The sequence below is a fragment of the Mauremys reevesii genome, linkage group 15 (assembly GCF_016161935.1).
Source record: "Mauremys reevesii isolate NIE-2019 linkage group 15, ASM1616193v1, whole genome shotgun sequence".
In the NCBI taxonomy this organism is placed as follows: domain Eukaryota; kingdom Metazoa; phylum Chordata; order Testudines; family Geoemydidae; genus Mauremys; species Mauremys reevesii.
The window spans coordinates 44,573,119-44,600,953 of NC_052637.1; the positions used below are offsets into that span (position 1 = coordinate 44,573,119).

The following is a 27,835-nucleotide window of genomic DNA, read 5'->3' on the forward strand; positions in this document are numbered from 1 at the left end:
TTTTTTTCTGATTGTACAGCTTAGCAAGTATACCTTCCAGCTCTCAGTTATTGTGTGCAACTGCCCTGCTAAGCATGGCTGCTACACGCTCCAGACATGCTCCTGCCTGGAATAGTTAAGAGGTATTGGACCTCTGTGGTGAGAAGGGGCTGTGTGGGCACTGCTACAGAGCAGTTGTAGAAATGTGGACATGGACATCTACAAGTAGATTGCAAGGGGAAAGCAGGTGAAGGGTTACGACAGGGATCAGCAGCAGTGCCACATGAAAGCAGAACTGTTGCAGGCATATCAGAAGGCCAGGGAGGCTAACAGTCAATCCACTGCCAAGCTGCAGACCTGCCACATTTAAAACAAGTTGCATGCCATACTTGGGAAATACCACTGTCACCTTGCAGAGCACCATGTATACCTCTGAGGAGCCAAGACGGATTCCTGATGTGACCAGTGAAGAGGAGGAGGATGGGGGTCATGTGACTGCGGGAAGGGTCCAGATATGCATGAGCCAAGTTCTGTTGGAGACTCCACTGCTGTCTAGTCTGGCCCAGCAGCCAAGCACAGGCAAGCCTGATGTTGGGGAAGGATCCTCAGTCAAGTTTGTGAATGCATTCCCCATTACAATGTTTCAATGTACAGATGACACCCAACCCCAGTGTAGCAGGTACTGAACTCATACTGGAAGAGGTAGCAGTGCAACAGACAAAGGTGGCGTTAGCTTCTTTTCATTCTCTTGTAGAGTTAACCTTGAACGGGGTGGGGGAGGGAAAGGGAAGCATGCAGAGCAGTTTGATTATGTGCACAGAGATGTCCCTTGAATCCTTCTGAGAAATCTCAATTAACCTTTAATGAGGGTACTCTGCAATCCTCTTCCAAAGGTTTTTAGGGTTATTTGTTCCTCTGCAGTAGGACACTTTCCTGTGCCACTCTGCAGTGACTTCAGCAGGCAGGCACCATTGCACTAAACAGACTAGTGGCATGCAGGCCCAGCTGGCTTCGGAACACCAGCAACAGCTGTACTCTGTACCTTTGTTACACTCAGGAGTGAGATCAGCTAAAATCACCTGTGGAAAATAGTGCTAGTGCTCAGAGCCATTACCCTCCACATGTACCCAGGGAAATAGGGGCTGAAATTTTGTTTCATACAATTCTTTATCCTCCCCCGCCCACACACACACCCCTGAAGGCCATACTCACCATGGCTGGGGCTGAAGAGCACAGGTGCTTTGAAGTTGAAGTGTTAATAAACGTCTTGTTTAAAATAGGGTAACCAGCAGGGCTGGCTCCAGGCACAAGCTGAGCAAGCTGGTGCTTGGGGCGGCAGATTCTAGGGGGCGGCTTCCGCCCAATCCTAGGGCGGCACTGACGCTTTTTTTTTTTTGCTGCTCTGGCCGCCCTGTAGGGGGCAGAGGAGGGGAGCGCCCTGCTGCAAATTTGGCAGGGCAGCCCGCGTCCTTCCCTCCCCACCGACCGGAGCAGCGCGGAGCCCTCCCGGCAGGCGGCACGGAGGTCGGGGCCGCGGGGTGAGTGCCCCTCTGAAGCCCTGTCTGCTCCCCTCTCTCTCTCCCCCCTCGCTCCCTCCCCTTCCCCCCACTAGACCGGGCGCGCACTCTGCAGCACAGGGAGTCCCCTGGCTCTGGCCGCCCTGTAGGGTTTTTTGTTTTGTTCTCCCTGCTTTGCCAGCCGTGCCGTTCCCCCACCCCCGCTTTGGCGCTCCAGCCAGGCTGCAGGTTGTTTTTTTTCACCTGCTTTGCTGCTCCAGCCGTGCATTTTTTTTTGTTTTCCCCCCACCCTGCGTTACCGCCCCGGCTGCGCTGCAGGTTTTTTCTTTCTTCCCTGCTTGGCCATTCCAGCTGCGCCGTTTTTTTGTTCCCCCCACCCTGCTTTGCCGCTCTGGCCCCGTTGTGGTTTTCTTCACCTGCTTTGCCGCTCTAGCGCCCTGTTCCCCCCCCTTTACCGCTCCAGCCCCACCGTGGTTTTATGTTGTTGTTTTGTTTTTTTTTCCCCTGCTTTGCTGCTCCAGCTGTGCTGCAGTTTCCCCCCACCCCCTTTGCCGTTCCAGCCGCGCTGTTTTTTTGTCCCCCCACCCCGCTTTGCCGCTCTGGCCCCGCTGTGGTTTTGTTTTTGTTTTTTTCCCCGGCTTTGCCGCTCCGGCGGTCCCCCCCCGCCCCCTTTTTTTTTTTTTTTTTGCTTGGGGCGGCAAAAAAGCCAGAGCCGGCCCTGGTAACCAGATAGTAAATGTGAAAAATCGGGACAGGGGGTGGGGGGCAATAGGAGCCTATATAAGAAAAAGACCCCCAAATCGGGACTGTCCATATAAAATCAGGACATCTGGTCACCCTATGTTTAAAATATTAGGGGAGCAAGCAAAGAGAGTTCTGAAACTTAACTTTTCTTTTCTGTTGTAACTATACATATGGTACCTGTGTGTGACTGCTGCCTTTGTGGCCTTGAGGGGTACTCTCTCCACATTTGTAGAATGCTTGACCATGATAAGGAGAGAAAAGAAGAGGACATAGGAGGATACGTTCAGTGAGATTCTGCAAGCCAGAGCAGCATCAGACCATGAACAGAAAGCCTGGAGCGTGAATATTTCAGATTGTATGGAAATGGAAAGAGCAGACAGGAGAAGGGCCCAGGAGTTGGAGAGGGAGATGCACTAGGACATAATGGGGCTTCTCCAGCACTAAACACAAATGCTGCAGATTCTTGTTGATCCACAGGTTATCCTCCCTTTATAGTCAATGGAGTACTCCATTTCAACACCTCCCTTCCCTGCTCCCTGCATTCCACATGGCATCCAAACCACTCCATGCCAGGGGACAGTAAGGAGAATCACTGCTTTACATACAGCAGCCGTGTCTCTCTCAGCTCAGTGTATGTGTAACTGAAATGGACGTGAACAGTCTTTCTCCTTGTTAAGTCCTGTTCTGTTCATTTCAGAAATGTTTCTTGTATTTAATTACACATTTTGCACTGGTTTTAGTATTCAATACACATCTATTTGTTGATAAATAAACTTTATTACTTCATAATACATACTGCAGAATGCCTATTGCTACTGAAAGTGCCCACTATTGTTATTGCACAGTGTATTAGAACTTATAAGATCAATGACAAACATACAGATGTGATGGTGTGTACTGACACTATGCTAAGGCTATGGGAGATGGGGAGCACTAGTGAGGGGCCCCATCCCTCGGCAGCTGCAGAGCATGCTCTAACTGGAGGGACACAATTCCTAGTAGCTGCCAAAACTTCAGGGCCACGTACACCAGAGTCCACCACACCACATGTCTGCAGTTGACTGTTAAAGTGATCTTTCAAGGCCTTCCTCAGTCTTATAGGTCCATATTGAGCTCTTTAATAGCTCTTATGTCTGACTGATCAAATGCAGCAGACAGATGGTTTGTCTCTGCTGTTTGCTTCACAGATACTACACAGGACACAACATGCAGCTATAACCATTGAAATATTTTTCTCACTGAGATCCAATCGTGTGAGTGAAGGAATGCTGGCATTGTTTAATCTACCAAAAGCACATTCAAATGTCATTCTGCACCTGCTGAACTGGTAGCTGAATCTTTCCTTGGAGCTGTCAAGGTGGCTGGTGTATGGCTTCATGAGCCAGGGGAGCAAGGGGATGGACTAGGTCCCCCAGGATCACTACTGACATTTCAGCATTGCCAATGGTAATCCGATGGTCAGGAAAGAAAGTCCCTTTTTGTAGCTTTCTGAACAGTCCTGTTTTTTTAAAGATGTGAGCACCAGGTACCTTCCCTGACCAGCCAACACTGATATTGGTGAAGCATCCATGATAATCCACCAATATTTGTGTAACCGCAGAAAAGTAGCCCTTTCTGTCAAACTCTGTGGGGCAAGGTGGTGCCAGAAAACACATTTATGGCATCTTATCACTCCACCAGAATTTGGGAATCCCATTGCTGCAAATTCATCCACTATTCCCTGCACAGTTCCGAGAGTCGCAGTCCTGTGTAGCAGGAGATGATCAATGGCCCTGAACACTTGCATGGCAACAGCCCGCGCAGCGGATTTTCCAACTCCAAAATGATTTCTCAGTCACCGGTAGCAATCTGGAGTTGCAAGTTTTCACAGTGCAATCACACTCGCTTCTCCACTGTCAATGTAGCTCTCATTCTAGTGTCCCTGTGCTGGAAGTCTGGGGCAAGCTTGGCACACTGATCCAGGAACGTGGCCTTGCATATCTGAATGTTCTACATGTACTGCTCATCGTCCCAAGGCTGCATTACAATGAGATTCCCTCCAGTCAGTGCTTGTTTGTTGGTCCCAGAAGCAACATTCCACTGTCTGGAGCTCCTCTGTGAACAATACCAATAACCTTGAATTGGTTCTTGCTGGATCCCACAGCAATCTGTCCTCCAAGAACTCATGATGTTTCCTGCTGAATTGGTTCTTCTCATGGCTCTGCAAACACCAGAGGATCATGTGTCCTATGAACTTGCAACTCTTATGACAATAGTTCAGAGCTGGGCAGGCTCCATGCTTCTGTCAGAGATGGCAGACAAGTGGGGAGGGATTTTTAGAAAAGGGGCAAAAATTATAGGATACAGGTGACATTATGGGATGGAGACCATTGCATGCTGGGAAATTGATCCTTTGCTCCCCGTCACCCCTGCATGACTTGTTTCTGCCCCACCCTAGATTGCCAAAACTTCCCAAAAGCCAGTGCGCTGAATGGTGGCATGTTGTACACTAGGATACGATACCTATTGATGGTGCACCACACACTGCATTGACACAAGCACTGCTGGTGAGTATGTGCAATGCTGATGCAAGCAGCCAAGCACACGTGCTCAAGCAATATACTAACTGTGGTGGTTTTATGCTGACGTGACTTGTGTCAACCAAAGTTTTTAATGTATACATCGCCTGACAGTTGTGGGTGAGGAGGTGTAGGCTGTGGGGGACTGAGCAGTGTGGGCAGGGAGTGAACTTTGAGGAAGTAATGAGCTACATGCATGGGATGATAAAGGGACAAGTGAGCTATGCAGCAGGGGGAGGGCAGGGGAAGGGGAACTGTGGAGAGAGCATGCTGTGAGAGTGGAGGGGGTATGAGCTATGGGGGAAGCAGCAATGTGTAGGGATGCAGGGGCGGCTCTAGCCATTTCGCCGCCTCAAGCATGGCGGCACGCCGCGGGGGGCGCTCTGCCGGTTGCCGGTCCCGCGGCTCTGGTGGACCTCCTGCAGACGTGCCTGCGGAGGGTCCGCTGGTCCCGCGGCTCTGGTGGACTTCCCGCAGGCTTGCCTGCGGATGCTCCACCGAAGCCGTGGGACTAGCGGACCCTCCGCAGGCATGCCTGCGGGAGGTCCACCAGAGCCGCCTGCTGCCCTCCCGGCGACCGGCAGAGTGCCCCAAGCACGCGCTTGGCATGCTGGGGCCTGGAGCCGCCCCTGTAGGGATGCCAGGGGAGAGCTGTATAAAGGAGGGGATGGGTGAGGAGGGAAGGGATGAGCTGTATAGAAAAGGGGGAGGGAGTAGTGTGTGGGTACAAGGGGTGAGCTGTGTAGCAGAGAAGAAGGTTTAGCAGGGGGAGCTGTGTAGAGGAGGGGCAGGGTGCAGGAAGTTGTGTAAGAGGGTAGAGGGGAGGGGCAGGGGGAGAGGAGCTGTGGGGGTATGGGAGGGGTAGAGGTGTAGGAGGAGGGGAGCTGTGTGAGGGGAGGGGCTGGAGGTGCAGGAGGAGGAGAGCTGTGTAGGGGGTGCAGGACAAGGGGAGCTGCATGAGGGGAGGGTGCAGGAGGAGGGGTGCTGTGTGAGGGGAGGGGCAGGAGGTGCAGGAGGGGGGCTGAGTGAGGGGAGGGGCTGGGGTACAGGAGGAGGAGAGGGGCTGGGGGTGGAGGAGGGAGGGGTGCTATGTGAGGGGAGGGGCTGTGGGGTGCAGGAGGAGGGGAGCTGAGTGAGAGGAGGGGCTGGGATACAAGAGGAGGAGTGGGGCTGAGGGGTGGAGGAGGAGGGAGCTATGTGAGGGTAGGGGCTGGGGTTGCAGGAGGAGGGAAGTGCTGGGGGTGCAGGCAGAGAGGGAGCTGTGTGAGGGGCGGGACTGGGGGTGCAGGAGGCGGTGGGGAGCTGTGTGAGGGGCTGGGGGTGCAGGAGGAGGAGCTGTGGGAGGGCGGGACTGGGGGTGCAGGAGGTGGAGGGGAGCTGTGGGAGGGGCTGGGGGGGTGCAGGAGGAGGGGTGCTGTGTGAGGGGAGGTGCAGGAGGGGGCTGAGTGAGGTGAGGGGCTGGGGTACAGGAGGAGGAAAGGGGCTGGGGTGGAGGAGGGAGGGAGCTATGTGAGGAGGGGCTGTGGGGTGCAGGAGGAGGGGAGCTGTGTGAGGGAAGGGGCTGGAGGTGCAGTTCGGGACTGGGGGTGCAGAAGGAGGAGCTGAGTGAGGAGGGGCTGGGATACAAGAGGAGGAAAGGGGCTGGGGGGTGGAGGAGGGAGGGGAGCTATGTGAGGGGAGGGGCTGTGGGGTGCAGGAGGAGGGGAGCTGTGTGAGGGAAGGGGCTGGAGGTGCAGTTCGGGGACTGGGGGTGCAGAAGGAGGGGAGCTGAGTGAGGGGAGGGGCTGGGATACAAGAGGAGGAGTGGGGCTGAGGGGTGGAGGAGGGAGGGGAGCTGTGTGAGGGAGGGGCAGGGGGTGCAGGAGGCGGAGGGGAGCTGTGGGAGGGGCAGGGGGTGCAGGAGGAGGGGAGCTGTGTGGGGGAGGGGCTGGGGGTGCAGGAGGCGGAGGGGACAAGAGCAGGGGGGCGTGCGGAGCCCTGTAGGGATGAAGAGCTGAGGGGGAGGGGCTTAGCGCATGCGTACTGTGCTGTGAATGCTGGTGACAGCTCAGGCACGGTGGTGAGGGCGGGGCCACGGAGCCGGGCGTTGGCGCCAAGACTCGCGGGGCTCCAAGCGCGGGTGCGGCCCGTGCGTAGGCTCCGCCCATCGCGGCTCGGTCAGGTCGAGGGGGCGTGGCACTGGCGCGGAGGGAAGATGGCGGCGGCCGCCGGCGGGGGGGGCTTCGCGGTCTCGGTGCTGGCCCCGAATGGGCGGCGGGTCACGGTGCGGGTGGGCCCCGGCACCACTCTGCTCCAGGTTGGTCCTGGCCGGCGCGGGAGGGCCCCGGGGAGACCCCTGAGAGCGGCCCGTGGAAGGAAACCCGCTGGGAGCGACGCCTCACTCCGCCGCCCTGCCCCCGCTGCGGGCAGCCCCGGGCCTCTCGCTTGCGGCGCTGCGAGCTCCTGGTCCCGCTTGTGGCTCTAGGGTCCCAGCGAGTTGGAGTGACAGGCGGCTCTGTAGCGCCCGGCCCCTGCTAACGTCCCGTCTGTTCTCTGCAGGTTCTAGAGGAGGTTTGTGAGATGCAGAACTTCAGTGCCAACGAGTATGATTTGAAGTGAGTCTTGGCTGCTTTGGACACATCGTCTTATCGCCTGGGCAGGCCTCAGACCTGCCTGCTACTCCCACTGAACGTTGTGGGTGGGAGACTTGAGTGTCATTGCTGTGCCATTTGATTGAAGTGGTCCCCCTCCAAAGACAGGGGATAGAGTTCTATTTATTCCCTTCATTATACAAGTGATATCAACAGTGAGCTAGCTGGTGATGTGCCAGTCAGTTGCTATGCTCACAGGGGAGAGGTGGCAGCTCCACAGGGAAAGCCTAGAACCTTCTCTGCAGGCTCCAGGCCTGAATCACACATCACACATGGCTGTCAGTGGCTGAGCTTTGAGATTGGGAGGGAGGAGGCCCTGGAACAGCAGGCAAAATTGCCTTGGGTGCGTTTGTTTTGTTAGTTTATCCAAGCTTGTGTTATGGGAGCACATACACAATGTGTTTCAGGCTCTGCCGTGCTGTAAAGATGCTTAGAGGGCTGATGTACTGCTTTGTTCAAAAACTTCAAAATGAATGTTTATATTCTGAACCCCTAGACCTCCACCTCCAGATCTCCATAAAGGTGGTAATTCCACCATTCCTATTACTTTCTACGCCATGTGTTGCCTGGCCTGTTCACTTGTATTCTACCTCCTTATAATCTTGGGAGAAGAGTTGAGAACCTTGAGTCCTCGCAAAGTCTATGATGGGGTACGCAACCTATGGCACGCATGCTGATTTTCAGTGGCACTCACACTGCCCGGGTCCTGGCCACCGGTCCGGGGGGCTCTGCATTTTAATGAAGCGTCTTAAACATTTTAAAAACCTTATTTACTTTACATACAATAGTTTACTTATATATTATAGACTTATAGAAAGAGACCTTCTTAAAATGTATTACTGGCATGCAAAACCTTAAATTAGAGTGAATAAATGATGACTCGGCACACCACTTCTGAAAGGTTGTCGACCCCTGGTCTATGACCTCCACAGCCAGTCTGCACATTTTCAGTATGCTGAATTGTTTTTGGTGGGTTTGCTTACTAAAATTACAGTTTTGCACCATAGACTCCAGCCCATGGCACTTCATCAACATGTGGAGAAGTGCAGAGTTCTTTTCCTGCTCCAGACAGTGTATTGCTAGAAATCTCTATAGAGATCTGAGGGGCAGCATGTGGTTTTACCTGATCTCCTTCTTGGGCTTGTTTCTTTTGCAGGTTTCAGAGGTCTGTGCTAGATCTTTCTCTGCAGTGGAGATTTGCCAAATTGCCCAACAATGCCAAGCTGGAGGTGGTGCCAATCTCTCGTAACAGAGCGGGAACTGAAAACAGAGTATGTCAATTTTACAACATCACCTAAGTTTATTTAGTTTGCAGCCATACTGGGTTTGATTTTTGTCAGATCAAATGAGCACGAGAGACAAGGTGGCTGAGGTAATATTTTATTGAACATAAGAACGGCCATACTGAGTCAGGCTAAAGGTTCATCCAGACTGGTATCCTGTCTCCCGCAGTGACCAATGCCAGGTGCTTCAGAGAGAATGAACAGAACAGGGAATCATCAAGTGATCTGTCTCCTGTCGCCCATTTCCAGCCCCTGGCAAACAGTGGCTAGGGACACTTCAGAGCATGGTTTTGCATCCCTGCCCATCCTGGCAAATGTCCATTGGTGGACATACCCTTCATGAATGTATCTAGTTCTCTTTTGAACCCCATTGCATTGTGTAAGCTCAAAAGCTTGTCTCTCTCACCAACAGAATTTGGTCCCATAAAAGATATTGCCTCACCCACTTTGTCTCTCTAATATCCTGGGACCAACATGGCTACAACAACACTACATACAACTAATGAGCATGGTCAAGCTTGGCATCTACTTGGATTGGAAACCACCCAAAGAATGCTTAGGTGCTGCAGGAGGTAGTGTTGGTGATTTAGTAGTTGACACTCCCTATTTACCATCAGTGTTAAACCAGTGTCCCAGTCTTATGGTAGGACATGCTGTTGGAGGGGGGGAAATTTTTTAGGTGAGATATAAAACTAAGGTTCTGATCACCTATAAGCATTAAAGATTCCAGATCATTTTGTCCAGGAATTGAGGCCATTTTCCTGACCTAATTTTTGTTTCAGGAATTATATTCTGCCGCCCTAAATTCCGCCTGCAATCTCAAATTGTTACAGGATTCTCTTTGACTTTTTATTCTTCGTTGTTTTTTAGTGTTGTTTTACTGTGCACTCAGACAGCTTCTGAATTTTATCTCAAAGGTGGCTGTATTCAGCAGTGGGTTCAATAGCCTCTGTTTATATAATTTGTAGGGCTGTCAAGCAGTTACAAAAATTAATCGTAATTAATCGTGTGATTACAAAAATGCGCTGTTAAACAGTAATAGAATACTTAAATATTTTTGGCTGTTTTCCACTTTTTCAAATATATTGATTTCAATTTCAACACAATACAAAGTGTACAGTGCTCACTTTATATTTATTTTTTAAATTGTTTTAATTTTTGAAAAATAAATGTCAAACTTTAGAGCCTACAAGTCCACTCAGTCTTACTTCTTGTTCAGTCAGTCTCTCAGACAAACAAGTTTATCTTGCAACGCCTGTTCTCACTTTCGGGTGATATTGTAAACGAGAAGCAGGCAGCATTGTCTCCTGCACATGTAAATATTTATGTGCCAGATATGCTAAACATTTGTATGCCCCTTCATGCTTCGGCCACCATTCCGGAGGACATGCTTCCATGCTGATGACGACACTCGTTAAAAAAACAATGTGTTAATTAAATTTGTGATTGAACTCCTTGGGGGAGAATTGTATGTCTCCTGTTCTATGTTTTACTTGCATTCTGCCAGATATTTCATATTATAGCAGTCTTGGATGATAACCCAGCATGTGGTTTGTTTTAAGAACACTTTCACTGCAGATTTGACACAATGCAAAGAAAGTGTTAATGTGAGATTCTAAAGATTGCTACAGCACTCCACCCAAGATTTAAGAATCTGACGTGCCTTCCAAAATCTGAGAGGGACGAGGTGTGGAGCATGCTTTCAGAAGTCTTAAAAGAGAAACATTCCAATGCAGAAACTACACAACTCAAACCACCAAAAAAGACATCAGCCTTCTGCTGGAGGCATCTGACTCAGATGATGAAAATGAACATGCGTTGGTCTGCACTGCTTTGGATGGTTATTGAGCAGAACCCTTCATCAGCATGAATGCATGTCCTCTGGAATGGTGGTTGAAGCATGAAGGGATATATGAATCTTTAGCTCATCAGACAGGTAAATGGCTTGCAATGCCAGCTACAACAGTGCTGTGTGGATGCCTGTTCTTACTTTCAGGTGACATTGTAAACAAGCGGGCAGCATTATCTCCTGCACATGTAAACAAACTTGTTTGTCTGAGCAATTGGCTGAATAAGAAGTAGGACTGAGTGGACTTGTAGGCTGTAAAGTTTGACATTGTTTTATTTTTGAATGCAGTTTTTTTCTGCATAATTCTACATTTGTAAGTTCAACTTTCATAATAAAGAGATTGCACTACAGTAATTGTATAAAGTGAATTGAAAAATACTATTTTAATGTTTACAGTGCAGATATTTATAACACTATATACTTTATATTCTGTGTTGAAATTGAAATCAATATATTTGAAAATGTAGAAAAACATCCAACATTTTAAATAAATTTCAATTGGTATGGTTTAACTGTGATTAAAACTGCGATTAACTCAAAACAATTAAGTGATTAAAAGAATTAATCACAATTAATCATGTGAGTTAACTACGATTAAGCGACAGCCCTAATTTTTAAAATGCTGGAATAACTCCCATGGCCACTTTTATTCTCTTTGTTTATATTAAAGATCTGTAAAGTATTGCTGTAGCAGCTAAATGCTTATTTGTTTTAAATTATTTAAAACAATAAATAGTGATTTATGGGAATTATCCTGTATTTTATTATTAGAAATGGATAGTGTGTGATCTTGCTTAAGTGGAGTCTGGAAATATTAAATTGTCACTGTGATCACTATGAATATTTTGTCTAACACAGAGGTTCTCAAACTTTGTGACAGAACACATGATGCTGGTTTCTTTTTATTTTCACCTGCCAAATTGTGTTGGAAGACTACTATCCCTAATGTTATATTTTTGCATAGGTATTTGCAGAAGTTGCAGTAACATTATATGATTCAAACAGAAAGGCAGGTGAGGCCTGGTAATGGAAGGCAGAGATCCATGAGCGATTGTCTTTATAGGCTTGTGGTCCATATTGTGAAAAAGTTTGAGAGCCTTTGCTCTAGCCGTCTGTGTTGGACTTGGGGATGTTATCATACATCCACACTTCTCCTCTGCATAACCCCCCCCCCCCATTTTATGCATTGCTTCAATGACTTTACTTTTCACTTTGTGGAAGAAGGAAGTTTGTGGTTGTCTGGCCTCATATGACTTACCATTTAATAGATCCAGGTGGGCACCATATGCTGTAATTTTTAACTACAAACTGCTGTTTGGGGAGAGGGATGAGGCGTGGTGCAGCTGGAAGGTCTGTGGAGTGAGGACCTCACCTAGAGTATATATCCTGTTCAAGTTGCCTTATCTTAAAGAAAAAGTTGAGGTTGAAATGAAGGGCAAGTAAGTTTTAGGGGCCAAGGGGAAGGGGTTACATGTGAAAGAAGTTATGACCACTAGGACTTCCCCTGGAAAAGAAATGAGCTAGAGCAGCGGTTCTCAAACTTTAGTAGCCTGAAGACCCCCATTTTGATTTAAATTTTTTTGGGGACCCCCAAACCCTCCTGTGGCTCACTCCATCCCCCCTTCCTCTATTGCTCACTCTCCCCCACCCTCACTCACTTTCACCAGGCTGGGGTTGGGGGTTGGGTGTGGAAAGGGGTGAGGGGTGTGGGCTCTGGCTGGGCAGCGCTTACCTCGGGTGGCTCCTGAAAGTGACCGGCACATCTCTCCGGCAGTGACTTCTAGGCAGGGGGGCCGCAGGGCTCTCCGCATGCTGCCCCTGCCTGCAGGCACCACCCCCGCAGCTCCCATTGGTCGCAGTTCCCAGCCAATAGGAGCTGCAGAGTTGGCGCTCGGGGTGGGGGCAGCTTGCAGAGACCCACTTTCCCCTCTCCCCCTTCCAGGGGCTGCAGGGATGAGCGGACCGCTTCCGGGAGTGGTGGAGAAGCAGGGCAGGCAGGGAGCCTGCCGTAACCCTGCTATGCTGCTGCACTTTTACCACCTAAAATCTCTTGGTTTGGCTTCAGTAACCTCCAGGAGATAGGGGGAGGAGTTGATCAGCGGGGCCCATGGATCCCTTGGAGTACCCTCAGGGACACCCAGGGACAGTGGACTCCAGTTTGAGAAACACTGGGCTAGAGGAGATTTAAGCTATTATTTATTTATATTATAGTACAGTCTAAAGAGATCACGCCTTTTTGGGGCTGGGCATTGTACAGAGAAGTAATTAAAAAAAGACAGTTGCTATTCTAAAGACTCTTGGTTTTTAAGATCTTGAAGTGTGGAATTTAAACTGAGTTGCCATCCCATAATGCAAGAACAACAAGGTATGGAATTTAATGGTATAAAACCAGTACAAGAAAATACATTGTACAATATGTAGTTGGCCAAGAGAACTCCCTGCCAGTGTCAAATACTGCACTTGGGTTTTCAAATCTATCGATAACTTCATGAGCAGAATCGACATTAGTAATTATGTGCTGAAATAGAGGCAATCCAATTTTGTGCTTAATGGTGTGGGCTGATTTCCACAGGCTTGGGGATGAATTCCCACTGTGTGGGCCCCATGGTATAGGTGGCTGGGGCCAGTGTGAAGGTTTGTGAACGTGAGGAGATGTGGTTTCCCCTGACACATTTGGCACTGGGGTAGTCGATTCCAGAGACTGGATCCTGGATTTGATAAATCACTGATTTGTTCAGCAAATTGGATGTCTGGGAAGTAGAATGGTAATTGGTCTGGGATTTATCATCAGCATGTTTGTAAGGCCCCTTGTCCCCTCTAGAACATATCTGCAGAGTAGTGCCCACCAGATTCCTTTTGTGATGTGGATGGGGAAGGAAGGCACTATTACAAAGAGCTAACCTGGTGATACAACCATCCATCTTTCATGCACATTTGTAAACTTAGCAACTAATTGACATTGTTCTCTGTAGTATTTTATATGCAGCCTGGGATTTTTTAAGAGTTTTTAATTGACTGAATATGACTTTTGTGACATTTTTGGCTTTGAACTGTTGCCCAAAAACTGATGTAATTGCCAGTTTGAATTTCTGGGCAGGATTCTTGTAGCATGGTGATGTCAGCTGTCAGCGCACATCTGTAGCTGAGGATAATCTAAGGCTGGTCTCCGGCTAAGAAGAAAATAGGAGACTGTTAGTAATGGGATGAAACTACTTAGCTACCATGTAATGCTCACTGTTTCTTCTGTGCAGAAAGGTTCTTGTTTCTTAGCAGTACTACAAGGGCAGGTAGATAGCAAACACAGTCCACAAAGGAATTTGTTGTAGATTGCTACACTTGGTAGTGTCTCCTCTTTTTTTTTTTTAAACCCTCTTTTGAAAAGGAAAATATGCTAAAATATTTGGCTTGACTCTCTTGTCTCTGTCTCCCTCAAGCTGCTCAGGCACTATGGTGGAAGGTCCATATAAAAACCTAGATATATAGGAAGAAAGCATTTTTTGGTGTTCTGTGCTCATGACCTTTTGAGGTTGTTCACATTCTCTGAATCCTTGGGTAATTTTGGTTTTATGGGGCTGGTGAAAACCATGGTTCACTAGAAATCATGGGATACTACCCTATGGGGGATTCTCGGTAACAATGCAGCCAAAAAGATTAATCATCAACAAGCTACCTATGTTAGAAGGCCATTTGCCATCCAAAAAGTGGTGACTACAACCAGAGGCAACCAACCTGTCCTCCTGTCTCAATCTGCTACTTACTGGTAGGGGGGATTGAGAACAAAAGGGAAGCTTGGAACCAGTGATCATAAGCTACTTTAATTCAGCAGGAGTGAGTTCATAGAATACTGCTATAAAGTTACCAGATTTTTGGGGATAAATCTAGTGAGTAAGGTCCAGTAGGGAGAAGCGTTAAATGTGGAAATAGCTTGGGCTGGTCTGTGATGGAAAACTGTTTTTCCTGTTAGATTTTTTTTCCTTGGAATTATCAGGAATTTCAAGTTGGCCTCTGCATAGTCATACTTGTTGGAGATGCCTCATAGGTGTGAAAAGCTTTTTATAAAGCAATGCCTGTTGGAGTTGCATGGTCACCCCTCATGCACTGAATGTACTGAACAGAAATTATAAAAGGGCTATGCAGCCACAACTGCCTCTGCGCCTTCCTTTCTATAGCCCTCTGCAGGTGGTAAAGACCTTATTTCTGTGCCCAGAGCAATTTCTTGAGGTTTTGACCCAAACATCCTTAATTTGTAGTGTAGTATAGTTAGCTAGTTGAGAAGCTTTAAGTAGTTGCATGGTACACATATACACCTCTACCCCAATATAATGCGGGTTCACATACACTGTGGTAAAACTCTGACACGCTGCTGGGCTGGGGCCGAGGAGTTGGATAAGGGGCAGAGGGTCTTGGGGGTGGTCAGGGGCTTTCCCCCCCAATGTCTGGGAGGCAGGAACAGTGGGGGGGGGCACTTTTGGGGGACCCACAGTCCCAGAGTGGCCCAGGGGATTAGCGGGGGGCCGCGAGCAGCCCGCTCCACTTCCCTTGCTCTGGCCCCAGCCGTGTCGCTTGGGGGAGGGAGCTTGGGGAAAGGGATCTCCTCCGCACTCACCGGCAGCGGCGGAAGCGGAGCAGCCCGTCCCCAACTCTCTCCACTCCGCCAGCTCCCAGCTGTGACGCTCCACTTCCCGCCGCAGGTGAGTGCAGGGTCCCCCCCCAGCGACACAGCTGGGGCCGGGGCAAGGAAAGCGGAGCGGGCTGGGGCCGCGTCGCTCCCCTTCCCGCTGCTGGTGAGTGCGGAGGGTGTCCTTTCCCCAACCTCCCCGCACTCACTGGTGGCAGGAAGTGGAGCGCTGTGGCTGGGAGGTGGCGGAGTGGAGCAGGCTGGGGCTGGGTTGCTCTGCTTCCTGCCACTGCTGGTGAGTGCCTGTCAGGGGGTGTGGGTGTGGATAGGGGTCAGAGCAATCAGGAGTCAGGGAGCAGTGGGGGTTGGGTAGGGAGTGGAGTCCTGGGGGTGATTAGGGACAGGGGGGCTGGAGGAGGTGGTCAGGGAACAAGGAACGGGGGGGGGGGAAAGCAAGTTTGATGTAATGCAGTCTCACCTATAATGCGGTGAGATTTTTTTTGTCTCCTGAGGACCGTGTTATATCGGGGTAGAGGTGTTGTCTTTCTTCTGGACTTAGGGCTTTCTTTCACTTCGGTCATGGCTGGTCAGGCCTTCAAGGACTTGAATTAGAATAATAGAATATCAGGGTTGGAAGGGACCTCAAGAGGGCATCTAGTCCAACCCCCTGCTCAAAGCAGGACCAATCCCCAACTAAATCATCCCAGCCAGGGCTTTGTCAAGCCGGGCCTTAAAAACCTCTAAGGAAGGAGATTCCACCCCCTCCCTAGGTAACCTATTCCAGTGCTAGAAGAGTGGATTGAAGTGATGTGTGTTGTACTTCCATGGTCCCATGTGTGAATGTGCTCTATTGCTGTTTGTTGTGCCTGAGGGAAGCCCATTCCCCAAACTGATGCTCAGTCTGTGCCGGCACCAGAAGGTTGTGGAGGTTGCCACCTGTATAGAAAGCTCTTGATTTCCAAGACCGTTTGAAAATGCAGCCTTGTTTGTTTAGTTGTGAATTGAATAGATATCTGGGAACGCGGTAGTGTGTCTTCTGCGTTAATCTGTATGTTATACTTTGGTGTAGGCGTAGTGGAGATTTGGGTTCTAATTCCCGTTCTGCTACCTGCTTGCTGTGAGGCTTTGGGCAAATCACTTAATATCTCTGGGCCTGAGTTTGTCTGTCTGTAAAATGAGGATGGTAATATTGATCTCTTCTTTATAAAGCACTTTGAGAACCTTAGAGAAGAGGCACTAGAGACAAAGTATTGTTTATTATAAATAATTATCCTTCCAGACTTGTGCTTAGAAACTGTCTTCCCTTAAAGCAAACTATAGGAACGCTATCTTTGGCTTTGGAAATCTTTCTATGGCCTGGCTCACAGTCATTACCCCAGATCATCCTGCTGAAATCTGCCTCTTGAGGGTCCTCCACAGATAGATGTCAGCCCTCTGTGATTGGGGTTTGGGTGCCTCTGTGGTACTGCATTCTCCCTGGATCCGGTGCAGTCCAGCGTCTGCACAGTGCAGGGTTAAGTGGTCAGGGGCAGGAGGGACCTCAGAAGTTATTAACAAAAATCATAAGATTTAATGTGTCCCAAGGGACCTAGGGGAAGCAATGGCTAGAAGGAATCACTCCCAATGTGGTTCCATTAGAACTATACTTGCAGGAACCCAGGGGACTGCTGGGAGCCACCATTGCTGCTGGGAGCAGAGCCTTTGCATGAATAGCTCTAGAATCAGCCAGGTTTTGGGGTAGCTTTTCCAGGAAGCAAACCGTGCCCCTCAGTGGGAAGATGTAGGGGATTCTTCTCAAGGATTTTCTAGTGGAGTTTTCCTTTGCAAATGATCTCCTCTATAGGAGAGGAGGATTTGGACCATGATGATCAGTCAAGTGCCCATGCATGAGTGTGTGGAAATTTAGCTTGTGTGCCCTTGAATAAAAATCTGACAACACCATGCACTGTATCTGTGCAGCCTGGGGACGCTGTACAGGTCATGTCACGTCAGTGTCACATTAAAAAAATGGACCCATCTGAGACTATTCAGATGGAAAGAATCAAAACTAACTGTGTTCTGTTGACTGGGGGACTGAAAGCAGAGTGGTTAGTTTCACTTTGTGGATTTTATTAACTAAAATCATATGGTTGTATTAGGTTTCCAGAAATGCAGGAAAAGGTTTAAATCCCAACAATCCCCAATAAAAGATGTTTACATGGGATTTAAAAAAAGTTAAATATTTCTATTCACGCCACGGTTTCTAAAAATTCGCTTTTAAAACAACCCTTAAGTGTGCCCCAGCCTCCATGCATCTTCAGACTGCTTTCTGCTGCTCTTGTGGGAGCATTGCAAACATCGAGAATTCCATCCTTGTGGCCACCTCTTCATAGAATCATAGTATCGTTCATAACTCATTTCTGCTCATAGGGATAGCTGTTTTAGGCATTCTCTCCCTCCGCGCCCCCCTCCCCCCCCCGTATTACATTTGGGGTGGGAGTTACAAACTGTACATTACTGTCTTGTTTCTGGGGAGAGAACCTGGAACCAAAACAGACTCTGAGATGGTGTCACTGTATTCTCAAGTCACTTCTTTGGAATTAATGTTTTGAAGTTCAGAATGATCCTGATGGCTGCCAGTCAGGAACATAAATAAAACACAGGACTAGAAGTCAGGACTCCAAGATTCTATTCACAGCTCTGCCATTGACTCACTCTATATGATCTTGGGCAAGTCATCTTGCCTCTCCTTTTTTCTCACTAACTGTAAATTAGAAATGATATTGACATGTACCTCCTGGGGCTTGTGAAGCTTAATTCCCTAACATTTGTAAGATGCCTGATTCAGCCTTGGATATAGGGTGACCAGATGTCTCGATTTTATAGGGACATTCCCAATTTTTGGGTCTTTTTCTTATATAGGCTCCTATTACCCTTCCACCCCCGTCCCAATTTTTCACACTTGCTGTCTGGTCACCCTGCTTGGATAGGAGGTCCTAGAGATGAAATACATTTTTTAAAAAAAAATTGTGAAGAAATTGAATTTCCTCCCTGTCTTTAATCTAATTCAGTGGATTTTCCTCTCTAGGTTCAGATTGCATTGCAGTTGGACAGTGGTTCCCGGTTACAGGACACCTTTCGCTCTGGCCAGACGCTGTGGGAACTTCTCAGCCATTTTACACAAACCAGGTGAGCAATGAGGCATGTAGAAGGGAAAGGGCTTGTTTCCAGGGACACTTCCAACAGCCAGCTGAAGAAGGATGGACAGCTACCACTTTTAGACATTGTCAAAAGACACTTGGAGATTTCTAGAAATTAAATGTATTTTTATTGTGCTCCCCACTCTTACATTCTGCTCATGTCTTATTAAATTACATTGATTCATAGTTAGACCAGGATAAAAAAGGGAATGTAACTTCTTGCTTCAGAATATAAAACAACCACTAACTCCTCCCTGAGGCTGGGAATAAACTTCCCTATGGACCTGTTACTGTATGTGTCCATTATGGGGATTTGCATTGAAGTATTTGCTACTGCCAGAGGTGGGGGCTGGACTAGATGGACCACTGGTGTGTCTGCTCTGGCAGTTCCATGTGTTCTGACAATTCGGGGTTTTTCTTGAACAAACTGCTGTTTTCCTCTGAACACTTTGGGAGGAAGCCTGGAGCCCTCAAGTACAGGCTAAAGTGGCATTTTCAAACCATTGACTAGGTCTTGTTTAAAGATTAGGGTTTCATGCCTGCTCCTGCTGTCTTGTTCTAGCTAGAAAGAACTTCATAAATATTTCTAAGGATTAAAAAGCTTCTGTAGTTTGCTTCCACTTTGATTCCTTCTGTCTTAGTTGACTCAAGAACAATAGCAGCATTTTTTTAAAATGTCAAACTAATAAACTCTGCTCCAAAGACGACAATTCTCTTTGATTTTGTTGTTGTTTGTTTGTGGCTTTGGAAGGCTGAGCCTCTTGAAGCTGAGGCAAGTTCTGCAAATTCTGACAGGAGTAGTATGGAGGATTTTAGCTTCCCGTTTTTTAGCAGAATTTACCATTTGCTAATGTGGTGTCTCTTCTGGCCTTGTCTGCCTATTTTATTCTTTCATTTGCTCAGTTCCCACTTTCTGGCTGGTGCTCTGGACTTTTTCTAACTTGATGGGGGAGTTTCTGTTGCATTTGAAGCTCTTGCACCATAATGCAGATGCTATTCTGCAATGTTGTGTAACTGGAAACTGATTTGAGTACTGAAACAATTTAAATACCCATCTAAAAAAGTAAGTGATTCAGTATCAGGCCAAACCCTCCAAAGGTTCCCAGAGCTCTGACACTAGGACTTCTGGGAATAAAAGGCCACTTGGAAGAATCTTACGAGTAATAGCATGCAGATGAATGTCTCAGTGCATGTCAACGGTGTATGATTAACGTTTTTTATGTCATGTGATAACTGATGCATAAGGTCTCTACAGGAATGTGATCTAAAGAGTTGGGGGCCGGAGGGGGAGGAAGCTCCTCTCCTTCCCCCCCATTCCTCAGAGCTGGGTGTTGGAGGAGTTTGTATCCAGGTGTCCTGAATGCTTTTGGTCTTACTGCTTTTAAAGTCCCTTTGATAGTGGGACCAATTGAGGAGTTCAAACGTGTGGAAGTTGAGGCAATTCCTGGCATGGACTGAGTTACTGAATTAGTATATTTACTGAAGCTGCAAATGGAGGATAAAGTGTCCCCTATGAGCAGATGTGGTTATGAACTGAGAGTAGTACATTCTGTGGCTCAGGCAGGCTGGCCTTGGGCTGCGGAGACAGTGCTCAATGTAATTTTTCAGAGCAGAACTTTGCATCACATCTGAGAGTGTTAGAGGGCAGCATCAATCCTTTGCCAGCCAGTGGCTGGGGGCTACTGAAAAGCTGAAGCTTGCTGATTTCTCGTCTATCATTGGAATACGCTATCTTTGCTAGGGCCCAAGAAACTGCATAGCACACACTAGTCCTGAAGAGCTTGCCTTTGGCACAGGTTCTGAGGGGAAGTAATCATTGCTTTTTAGGTCTCTCCCTTGTTTGATACATGGGGAGAAAGTTGTTTGGGTTGGCTGAATGCACAATCCAAAACCAGTTCCTCTAAGGCAATTCAGACTAAGGACAAAAGAAAACAATGATGTTTGACACTAAAACAGCTGCCTGAGGACCCTTCTCAGAAGGTCAAGAAAGCTGGCATGCTGGTGACTGGGGAGGCATTATTAAGATTTAAACTACTGCAAATTGAATGGCTCTAGTAACCCAAAACATCCTTTCTAAAGATAACATACATGTAGGATTCTCACTTCTGCGTCTTAGCTCCTTCATGCGAGACTGAGAGAACTCCTGTAGAACTCCGGTTTTTGTTTTTAAATTGTAAGGGCAGATACCTGGGTAAAGCGTGAGCCAGATTCCCTTCCAGTAGTGTCACACCAAGCCTTCCTGAGTTTAAATTTCCCCCTCTGTACATCCTAGTATCACAGAGACTCTTGCTTTTGGGAGTATGCTCTTGGAGGGCTCTTACTGCTCTGCTCAACTCCTATCAAAGTCTGGAGGATTACCTCTTTGACATGTTTTTCTCTTAGTTTTGTTTTTTAAGGAATATTTCTTTTGATCACATGTTGATCATATTTGGATCTGCCTGTGTCTTTGAGAGCTCCACCTCAGTGCAGTCAGTCAGAACTGACTAAAATGATTGGAGGGAATGGAATATGAGACAGGAAGGGGCTGGACACATGTCCTGTCCCACTGCCCTCAAGGGTTTAAACACCCCACCCCCCATAGAGCCGGGAGCGTTTCAATCCTTGTGCTAAGTAGCTAAGACCCAAGGGTGTCAATAATGTTATAAGGAAGTCCCCCTTTTAATGGAGGAAATACCTGCTGTCTAGTGGGGAAGCCATCTGTGTGCAGTGATAAATAACCTCTCTACAGCTCACTCACACATCAGCTAGTGTTTCCTCAGTCAGAAATGTGAGCTCTTTCTTGTGTGATTTGGTTTCATGGAGTGGTCTCATTTGCTGTGGGTTATTAATGTAACACCAACTTAATAGTTAATGTACACACAGCTCTTTGAAGATGTGAAGTGTTAAGAATTATTAACTTCACTCCATCAGACACAGGTGGGATTTCCTGCTCTCTGGGAGGTGAGATCAGCTGTTTGGATGGACTTTTCATTAAATGCAGGAAGCAGCAAAGATGTCATCTGTGACTTGGTCATGTGACATTTGGACTGATGGTCTCCTGGCTGAAGTCACTGACTTATGGCTACTTCTGCATGGGTCCTGGTAGCTATAAGTCAGTTCTCCATTTGTTGGCTTTTGCTGCATCCTTCCTTGGGCTTTCCCTTTGGAGATGTTTTCCTGGAGAGCTCTGCTGCCTGAAGTGCATAAGGGGAAGTATTCTAAATCCACTGGAATTTCCCTCGGGTCTCCAGTGTCCATCTCTGCTAATTGAGTCTGAAGAAAGTCTGGAAGCTATTGCAGGCTGCTCCTCCTCTCAATGTGCTGCACTCCTTGCACAAGATGTTTACAGGTCCTGTCAGATTACTACATGAGGGAATCTAATCTGCCTGCTTTCCCCTTCTGAAGAACAGCACATCAAAGAAATAGCAGTGTGTTTGATGTGTCTGCTTGCCTCAGTGAATGCACGTAATGGATTAGCAGCCGCTGGAGGAGGAGCCTTCTGGCTTCCAGCCGTTACACAAAAACAAATCTCTTGGATCTTTGATTTGTGTCTGTCCTACAGAGACTGGATTGAGGCATGTGGTCCTGCACACCCCACCTCTGGTAGCAGGATTGGGGGGTGCTGTCCCTTTTCTCTCTTCCACTTCTGCCCATCTGGCAGCTTCATCTGTTTCTGTAAATTCTTTCATTTAAACAGTGTTTGTTGCCCTGATGTTTGTGAAGAACATTCTGTCACTCTGACCCTGTGCTGTTGTTTATTTGCAATAGTACCCACTATAAAAAGAATGTGCTTTGATCCAAGGAGCTCACAATCTAAGAACAAACAAGTAGACAGAGGTCAGGGGAAGGGGAATAACAAGTCAAACTTGTTCACTATAAACTAAGTCTTTTTGATGGGGGTGCCACCATGCCTCAGTTTCCCCCTCTTCCAGCTGGAAGTCTGCCATCTCTCCTGGTAGTTAAGGAATTTGGAGTTTGAACGATGTGGCCTCTGGCCAGTTCTCCATTTTAATCTGCCCTTTCAAAACACAAATCATACACTGCTATCCTCCCTAGTCTTGGTAGTCCTTTGGCCTTTGCTGCAGGTTGTCCACAGCTTGCTTCCTAGGGACTGGGGGTCCTTTCCCTAGCCTCTCTTGGGTTGGCAGTCTTTTCCCTTTACAGCAGGGATGTTAGATGGTCCCTTCCGGAGGTGGCATAACAATGGTGTAGGGTCCCAGAATGCCTGCTCTTAAGGGCCCAAGAATTGTAACACATGTTCCTACTACCAATGCCTTGTTACGGTCTTTAAGCTGTACTTAAATGTGGACTGGCTAGGCACGTGTGGATGAGCTTGGGGAGGTTGTACCAGGCATAGGGGGCTGTGCAGAAGAAGACATCGAAAAGATTGTGTGAAAATCTGACGGATGAAAGAAGTATGGAGCATTGGTGAAGTGGAGGGGACGGGGCAACATGAACCATGACAAGATAGGTTCAGTGGCAGGATTTAGTATGGACTGAAGGTGAAGTGATATGTATGTTTGGGAGGCCAGAATGGAGGCTATTGTAGTAATTAAGGAGGGATATAATGAGAGCCTGAATGAAAGATTTGACTGTGGGAATGGAGAGAGAAGGATGAACCCTGGAGGGAAGAAGTGGCAGGACTTGGAATGGGCTGTATGTGTTGGGTAAAGGAGGTGAGAGGAATGAAAGGTTGCCCCCAAGCTGCAGAGCTGTGTAGGATGGTGCTGGTAACAGCGAAGAAAAAGGAGAATAGAGAAGGTTTTGGCGGGAAGATAAAAAGTATGATTTTTCCCATGTTCAGTTTCAGATAGGATGACATCTAAGAGGTGGTGTTGAGAGGCTGATATACAGGATTGGATAGAAGGAAACAGTTTAATGATGGAGGGGAGAGAGTTTGCGAGTCATCAGAATGCGGCAGGTAGATGAAGCCATGTAAACTGATCAGATGATCTATAGAGAGGGTGTAAAGTGAGAAGAAAAAAGGGCCAAAGATGAAGCCGTGGGGAAACCCCCCACAGAGCATCGGAGATGGACCTGCTGAAAGAGTTGCTAAAAGAATGGCCAGAGAGGGACAAGGAAAACCAGGCGACGGACTGAATCTTGAAAGCCTAGAAGGCTGCCTGAGACAACATCTCTGAAAGTGGGACCTGTGCTAACTCAGATACCCAGCAGTGGGAATGTTCATAGCAGCCGTGGTAACAATCTAACTGCTGGACCCCTCCCTTCAGCAGAAACATTGGGCTCCTCAAGGGATTTGAGTGGAGCTTTGCAGCGTGGGTGGAGTGTGAGCAGGGCCCAGCTACTCTTCTTTGCTTGATTCCTGCTTCCCTGTCCCATGTGATTTCTTGATTGCAGTCTCCTGAAACAGACCTGTGTTTTTTTTTTTTCTGGGACTTTCAGACTTGAGCTTACCTGTCATACTGGCTCTTGGTCACCCAGTGTCCTTGAGAGGTATGCTTGAGAGTAACTGCTTTATACACGATTCTAAGTGAGGGAATTAACTTTGGATTCCTTCAGATCTCTGCATACACTCTCCCTCCCTGCAGAGGGGAATTGATTGCTGGACCATAAGTCTGTGTTGAACCCATGGCAGCCTTATTTTGTATAATTTATTAGTGCTTGGTGATTGATAAGGAAGGATTTGGCAGAAGAGCCCTCACTTTTCATAATCTGAGGGCTGAGAACAGGAAGTTTACAGCCCTAGCTCTTGCACTGAAATGCTAAAGGGATTGACTGTAACTTGCCCCATGTCAAAGCCTTGCTGGGATGATGCAGAGATCTTCAGTGCTTTTCAGCTAACTCTAGTGATTTTGTGATAAAAGGGGTGCTTCAAATCCAAATACTGAACTCTAGTTATTTTACTATTAATGCCTGAAACACACAACTGAATTTTCCTCGAAACTGAAATGGTCTCTCTCCAGTGTTGACCCAGGATCTGGTCAGTTCTGTGCAGAGGGAGAGAGCTTGTTGCCAGATCCTGAAACTTCAGTCCCCATGCACCAGCAACATGCTCACCTCTTACTCTAGGAGCTCTATGCACACACCCATCAATTACTGTCCAGTCTCCAATTTCCCTTTTCCTGGCATGATTATCTAGAAGGTGGTGGCATCCAAGCTCCAAAAGCATATGTCCTCTGCTGTCACCCTGGATCCCAACACTAATTTCATACCAGGCTGCAGGACAAAATCTTGCTGGCGCTGATGGATGGCTTCCCTCTGGTCCTGGATGAGAAACAAACCTTTGTGCTGAAACTGCTGGATCTCTCTGTGGCCTTCAACACTGTTGGTCATTCCATGCCTGGAAGAGATCTGCAGTTACATGAAGAATGGTTGGCACAAGCTCTGCTCAGGAAAGAGAAGAGTGATTCTAGTAGGGATGGGGAGGCACATGGTATTTGGAAATTTCTTAGATTTCACCTGTGATAAACAGAATCAGCTCACACATTGAAAGAAGTGTGGCACTGTGGGGTTGTGCCGGACTTTCCTCCTAGATGTACAGATTGCAACAGTGCTGAGGAATGATTTCTTTCATCTTTGTTTGATCAGGAAACTGTGCCTCCTCCTCTAGCCTGATGGCTTTCCTTTGGAGCTTATGTTGTCTTCACCTCCAGGTGAGGTTATTGTAAATCACTGCCTGGAGCTGGACCCAGCATACAGCAGGAGCCTTCTAAACTACAAAGGCTGATTTGAGCACATTACATCTGTATTACATGTACTTCACTGTCATTTGAGAGCTGAATTAAAGGGTCTGAGCCTCAAAATCAAAGCCTTTAACAGACTGACACAGCTACCTCCGAGTCGGTCTTAGCCTTCATGTATCTCCAAGACAGCAGTGTGTCACAAGAACACAGTAGCTGGAGAGAGTTACATTTAAACTACTTGGTTCTGGGGCCAGAGCATTCTCAGTAATGGAACTCTAGCTACAAAACTCTTTGCCAGGAAGAGTTAGAATTAATTCAGCTCTAATGGTTGGGATAACCTGTGAATTTGGTCTTACTGCCCATGGCAGCAAGATGGAGTTTGATGGCTTCCACCTGCTGCCATGCAGCAACCTCTCTTCAGAACTTGTTAGGTAGGAACATTTTCTTGACTTTGGCAGCTCCACAGCTCCTTGTTTTATTTTAGTCAATTTTGACTAATTTGCTTCAGTTTAGTGCATCAGTGCCTTAGTGCTAAATGGCTGAATTCAAAACTTGTGCTTCAAGTCCTGCCTATATTCAATGGTTTTAGTCCCTTAATGGATGAACATAACTGTTGCCTTTTTTTGTTTGGGTGAGGCCTGTATTCTGGACCATTGTTCAGTGTGCTGGTCCTTCTCCCACAGAACCTGCCACTTCAGAGATGCTCTGTTAAAACGCTTTCTGTTGGAGCAAGAGATGTATTGGAGTCAGAAAGACAGCCCGCTGATTCAAAAAAGGGACTAGTCTCTCAGAAATCCCATTCCTTCAGCGGCCCAGTAAGTAGGAATTCTACCCCAAAGCTCCTTTGGCTACTCCTGAGAAGAAAAGTTCTACTACTTTGACATGCTGTCTTCAGTCCCTCAAATCAAGCTGTATGCGAGTGGAGACCTGAACACTGAAGACAGGTACCACCTCAAGGCAGGGCAGGTAGAGGACGGTATCAAGGATGACTCAGAGCACCATGCTTCTTCCCTAGAGTAGGAGGAAAGAATCATGAACCTGCAGACTCTTCTAAATCTTGGGCCCACAAGCCTTATCACTCAGTGTGGGCCACTGTGGTGGACCTTTTGCCTCCTCCAGCACTGACTGAAGCCAAATCAACCACAGTACCAAAGGGTGGAACCAGCAACAGTTCCCCCTTAGCTACAGTACTGATATCCATGGCGCTGGACCTGGTAATAATGCCAGAGTCTAATGATACCACGTTATTATCTATTACTAGCTACAGATTTAGAGTTCCAGACACTGCCGTTGGTACCATTGCTACAGGTACTGGTTTCCCTAGTAATGAGAAATCCTAAGAAGCCCCTGGCACCAGTACCCTCCCCTCTTACCAAGGGGAGGACAGCACCACGTCTACAGCAAATATATTTTTCTTTTTTCTAAGAGTCGAGCTGTTTCCCTTTTCCAACAACTTTCCCCTAGTGATTCCCTTGATTAAGAAAATAAACACCTACACCCCCCTATGGTCACCAGGAATTCAGTATAGGAGGCACTTGTCCTCAGGGATTCCTAGAGAAATCCAAATTACGATTGAAGATCTTCACTTTGAAGGACCAGATCTTGTCAGTTCCCATATGGATTAGTCATTACACACCCTAAAGGACCACCCTGAGATCCCCGAGTATCTATACACCTGTTACCAGCAGTAAACCATTTCGTTCCTAGGGCCAGTTCAGACAGAATTTCCACCTGATGGCTACACTTCTAAGAGGAAGTCTTGCTTCTCACATAAGAGAGCCCCTCTTCTACCAGTGTCTACCTTGCATCAGCTCCCAAACAGCAGGTTTGATGCTCATGTTGAAAGCTGTATACTAGTTCTACCACAGCTTGCCTTTCTCTTTGCCATTTTTAGTTGACACCTTTCCCATTTTTCTCAGGCACGAACTGGGATTATTTCAGAGAATTGGTTACTGGAGATTATTGCCAAAGACCACTCCATAGAATTCCAGTTCTTGCCTCCTCTCTATCTCTTGTCCCTCTGAGGGACCTATCTCAGGGAGATAATTGGAGGAAGAAGTGGGTTCTTTATTTCAAGTAGGAGCCAGAGGAGCACCACCTCAGGAGTTCAGAGAGATGGGGTTTCTATTTCAGCTACTTCCTTACTCCCGAAAGAAAAGGGGAAATGTGCCCTATCCTGGACCTGAGGCAACTAAACAAATTCATTGACTCAGATTCAGAATTGTGACACTAGCCTCCATCATCCCTCTCTAGAGGTCTTTTCCCCCATCCCTTCATGCACTTTTCATAATGAAGATCAGCCAGGTTGTTGCCACAGTGATACTTATAGCTCTTTATTGGGCTAAACAGTACTGGCTCCCAGACTCCTGCAGATCTCTTGCCTCAATCTTCCATCCTTACAATCCCAGAATCAGGGACAATTTTCCACCCAGACGCCATGTCTCTTCACCTGACTGCTTGAAAGTTAGCTGGCTGAGCACAGCAGATGGGGACTATTCCACAGAAGTCCAAGAAATATTGATATTGAGTAGGAGCCCTCTTCCACTTTGATCTGTAGAATGATTTAGCAGAGATTTTTCAATCGGGGCTTCACAACAAGGTCCTAACCCATGCTAGATTACATACTCCATTTTAAGCTATCGGGCTTCACTGTCAGCTCTGTCAGGGTCCAGTTAGATGCCATTTCAACTTGCTACCTTCCTGTTCAAACTCAGTGTTCTGATTCCATTGTTATAAAAGGGCTGGTTTATGCCTATCCTCCCCACCCCCATTCAGGAATCTCCCACCTCTTGGGATCTTAATATTTAGTTCTGGTGGGCCTTCTGGCACTCCCCTTCAAATCTTTATCAAAGTGC

The 27,835-nt window shown here is 47.6% G+C and overlaps 1 protein-coding gene across 4 annotated transcripts in view; it reads left to right on the forward strand.

Moving 5' to 3' along the window:
• The first annotated feature begins 6,797 nt into the window (after positions 1-6,797).
• The window catches only part of ASPSCR1 (ASPSCR1 tether for SLC2A4, UBX domain containing), a 77,213-nt gene continuing 56,175 nt past the window's right edge, over positions 6,798-27,835 (forward strand). For 2 of the 4 annotated variants that reach the window (XM_039501779.1, XM_039501781.1), the window contains exons 1-4: positions 6,993-7,094; positions 7,337-7,392; positions 8,585-8,699; positions 18,246-18,346. In XM_039501779.1, coding sequence (XP_039357713.1) covers positions 6,993-7,094; positions 7,337-7,392; positions 8,585-8,699; positions 18,246-18,346 — 374 coding nt within the window. Of the gene's footprint in view, positions 6,918-6,938; positions 7,095-7,336; positions 7,393-8,584; positions 8,700-18,245; positions 18,347-27,835 lie in introns of those variants that run through there. The other 2 variants (XM_039501780.1, XM_039501778.1) reach the window with 2 other exon arrangements.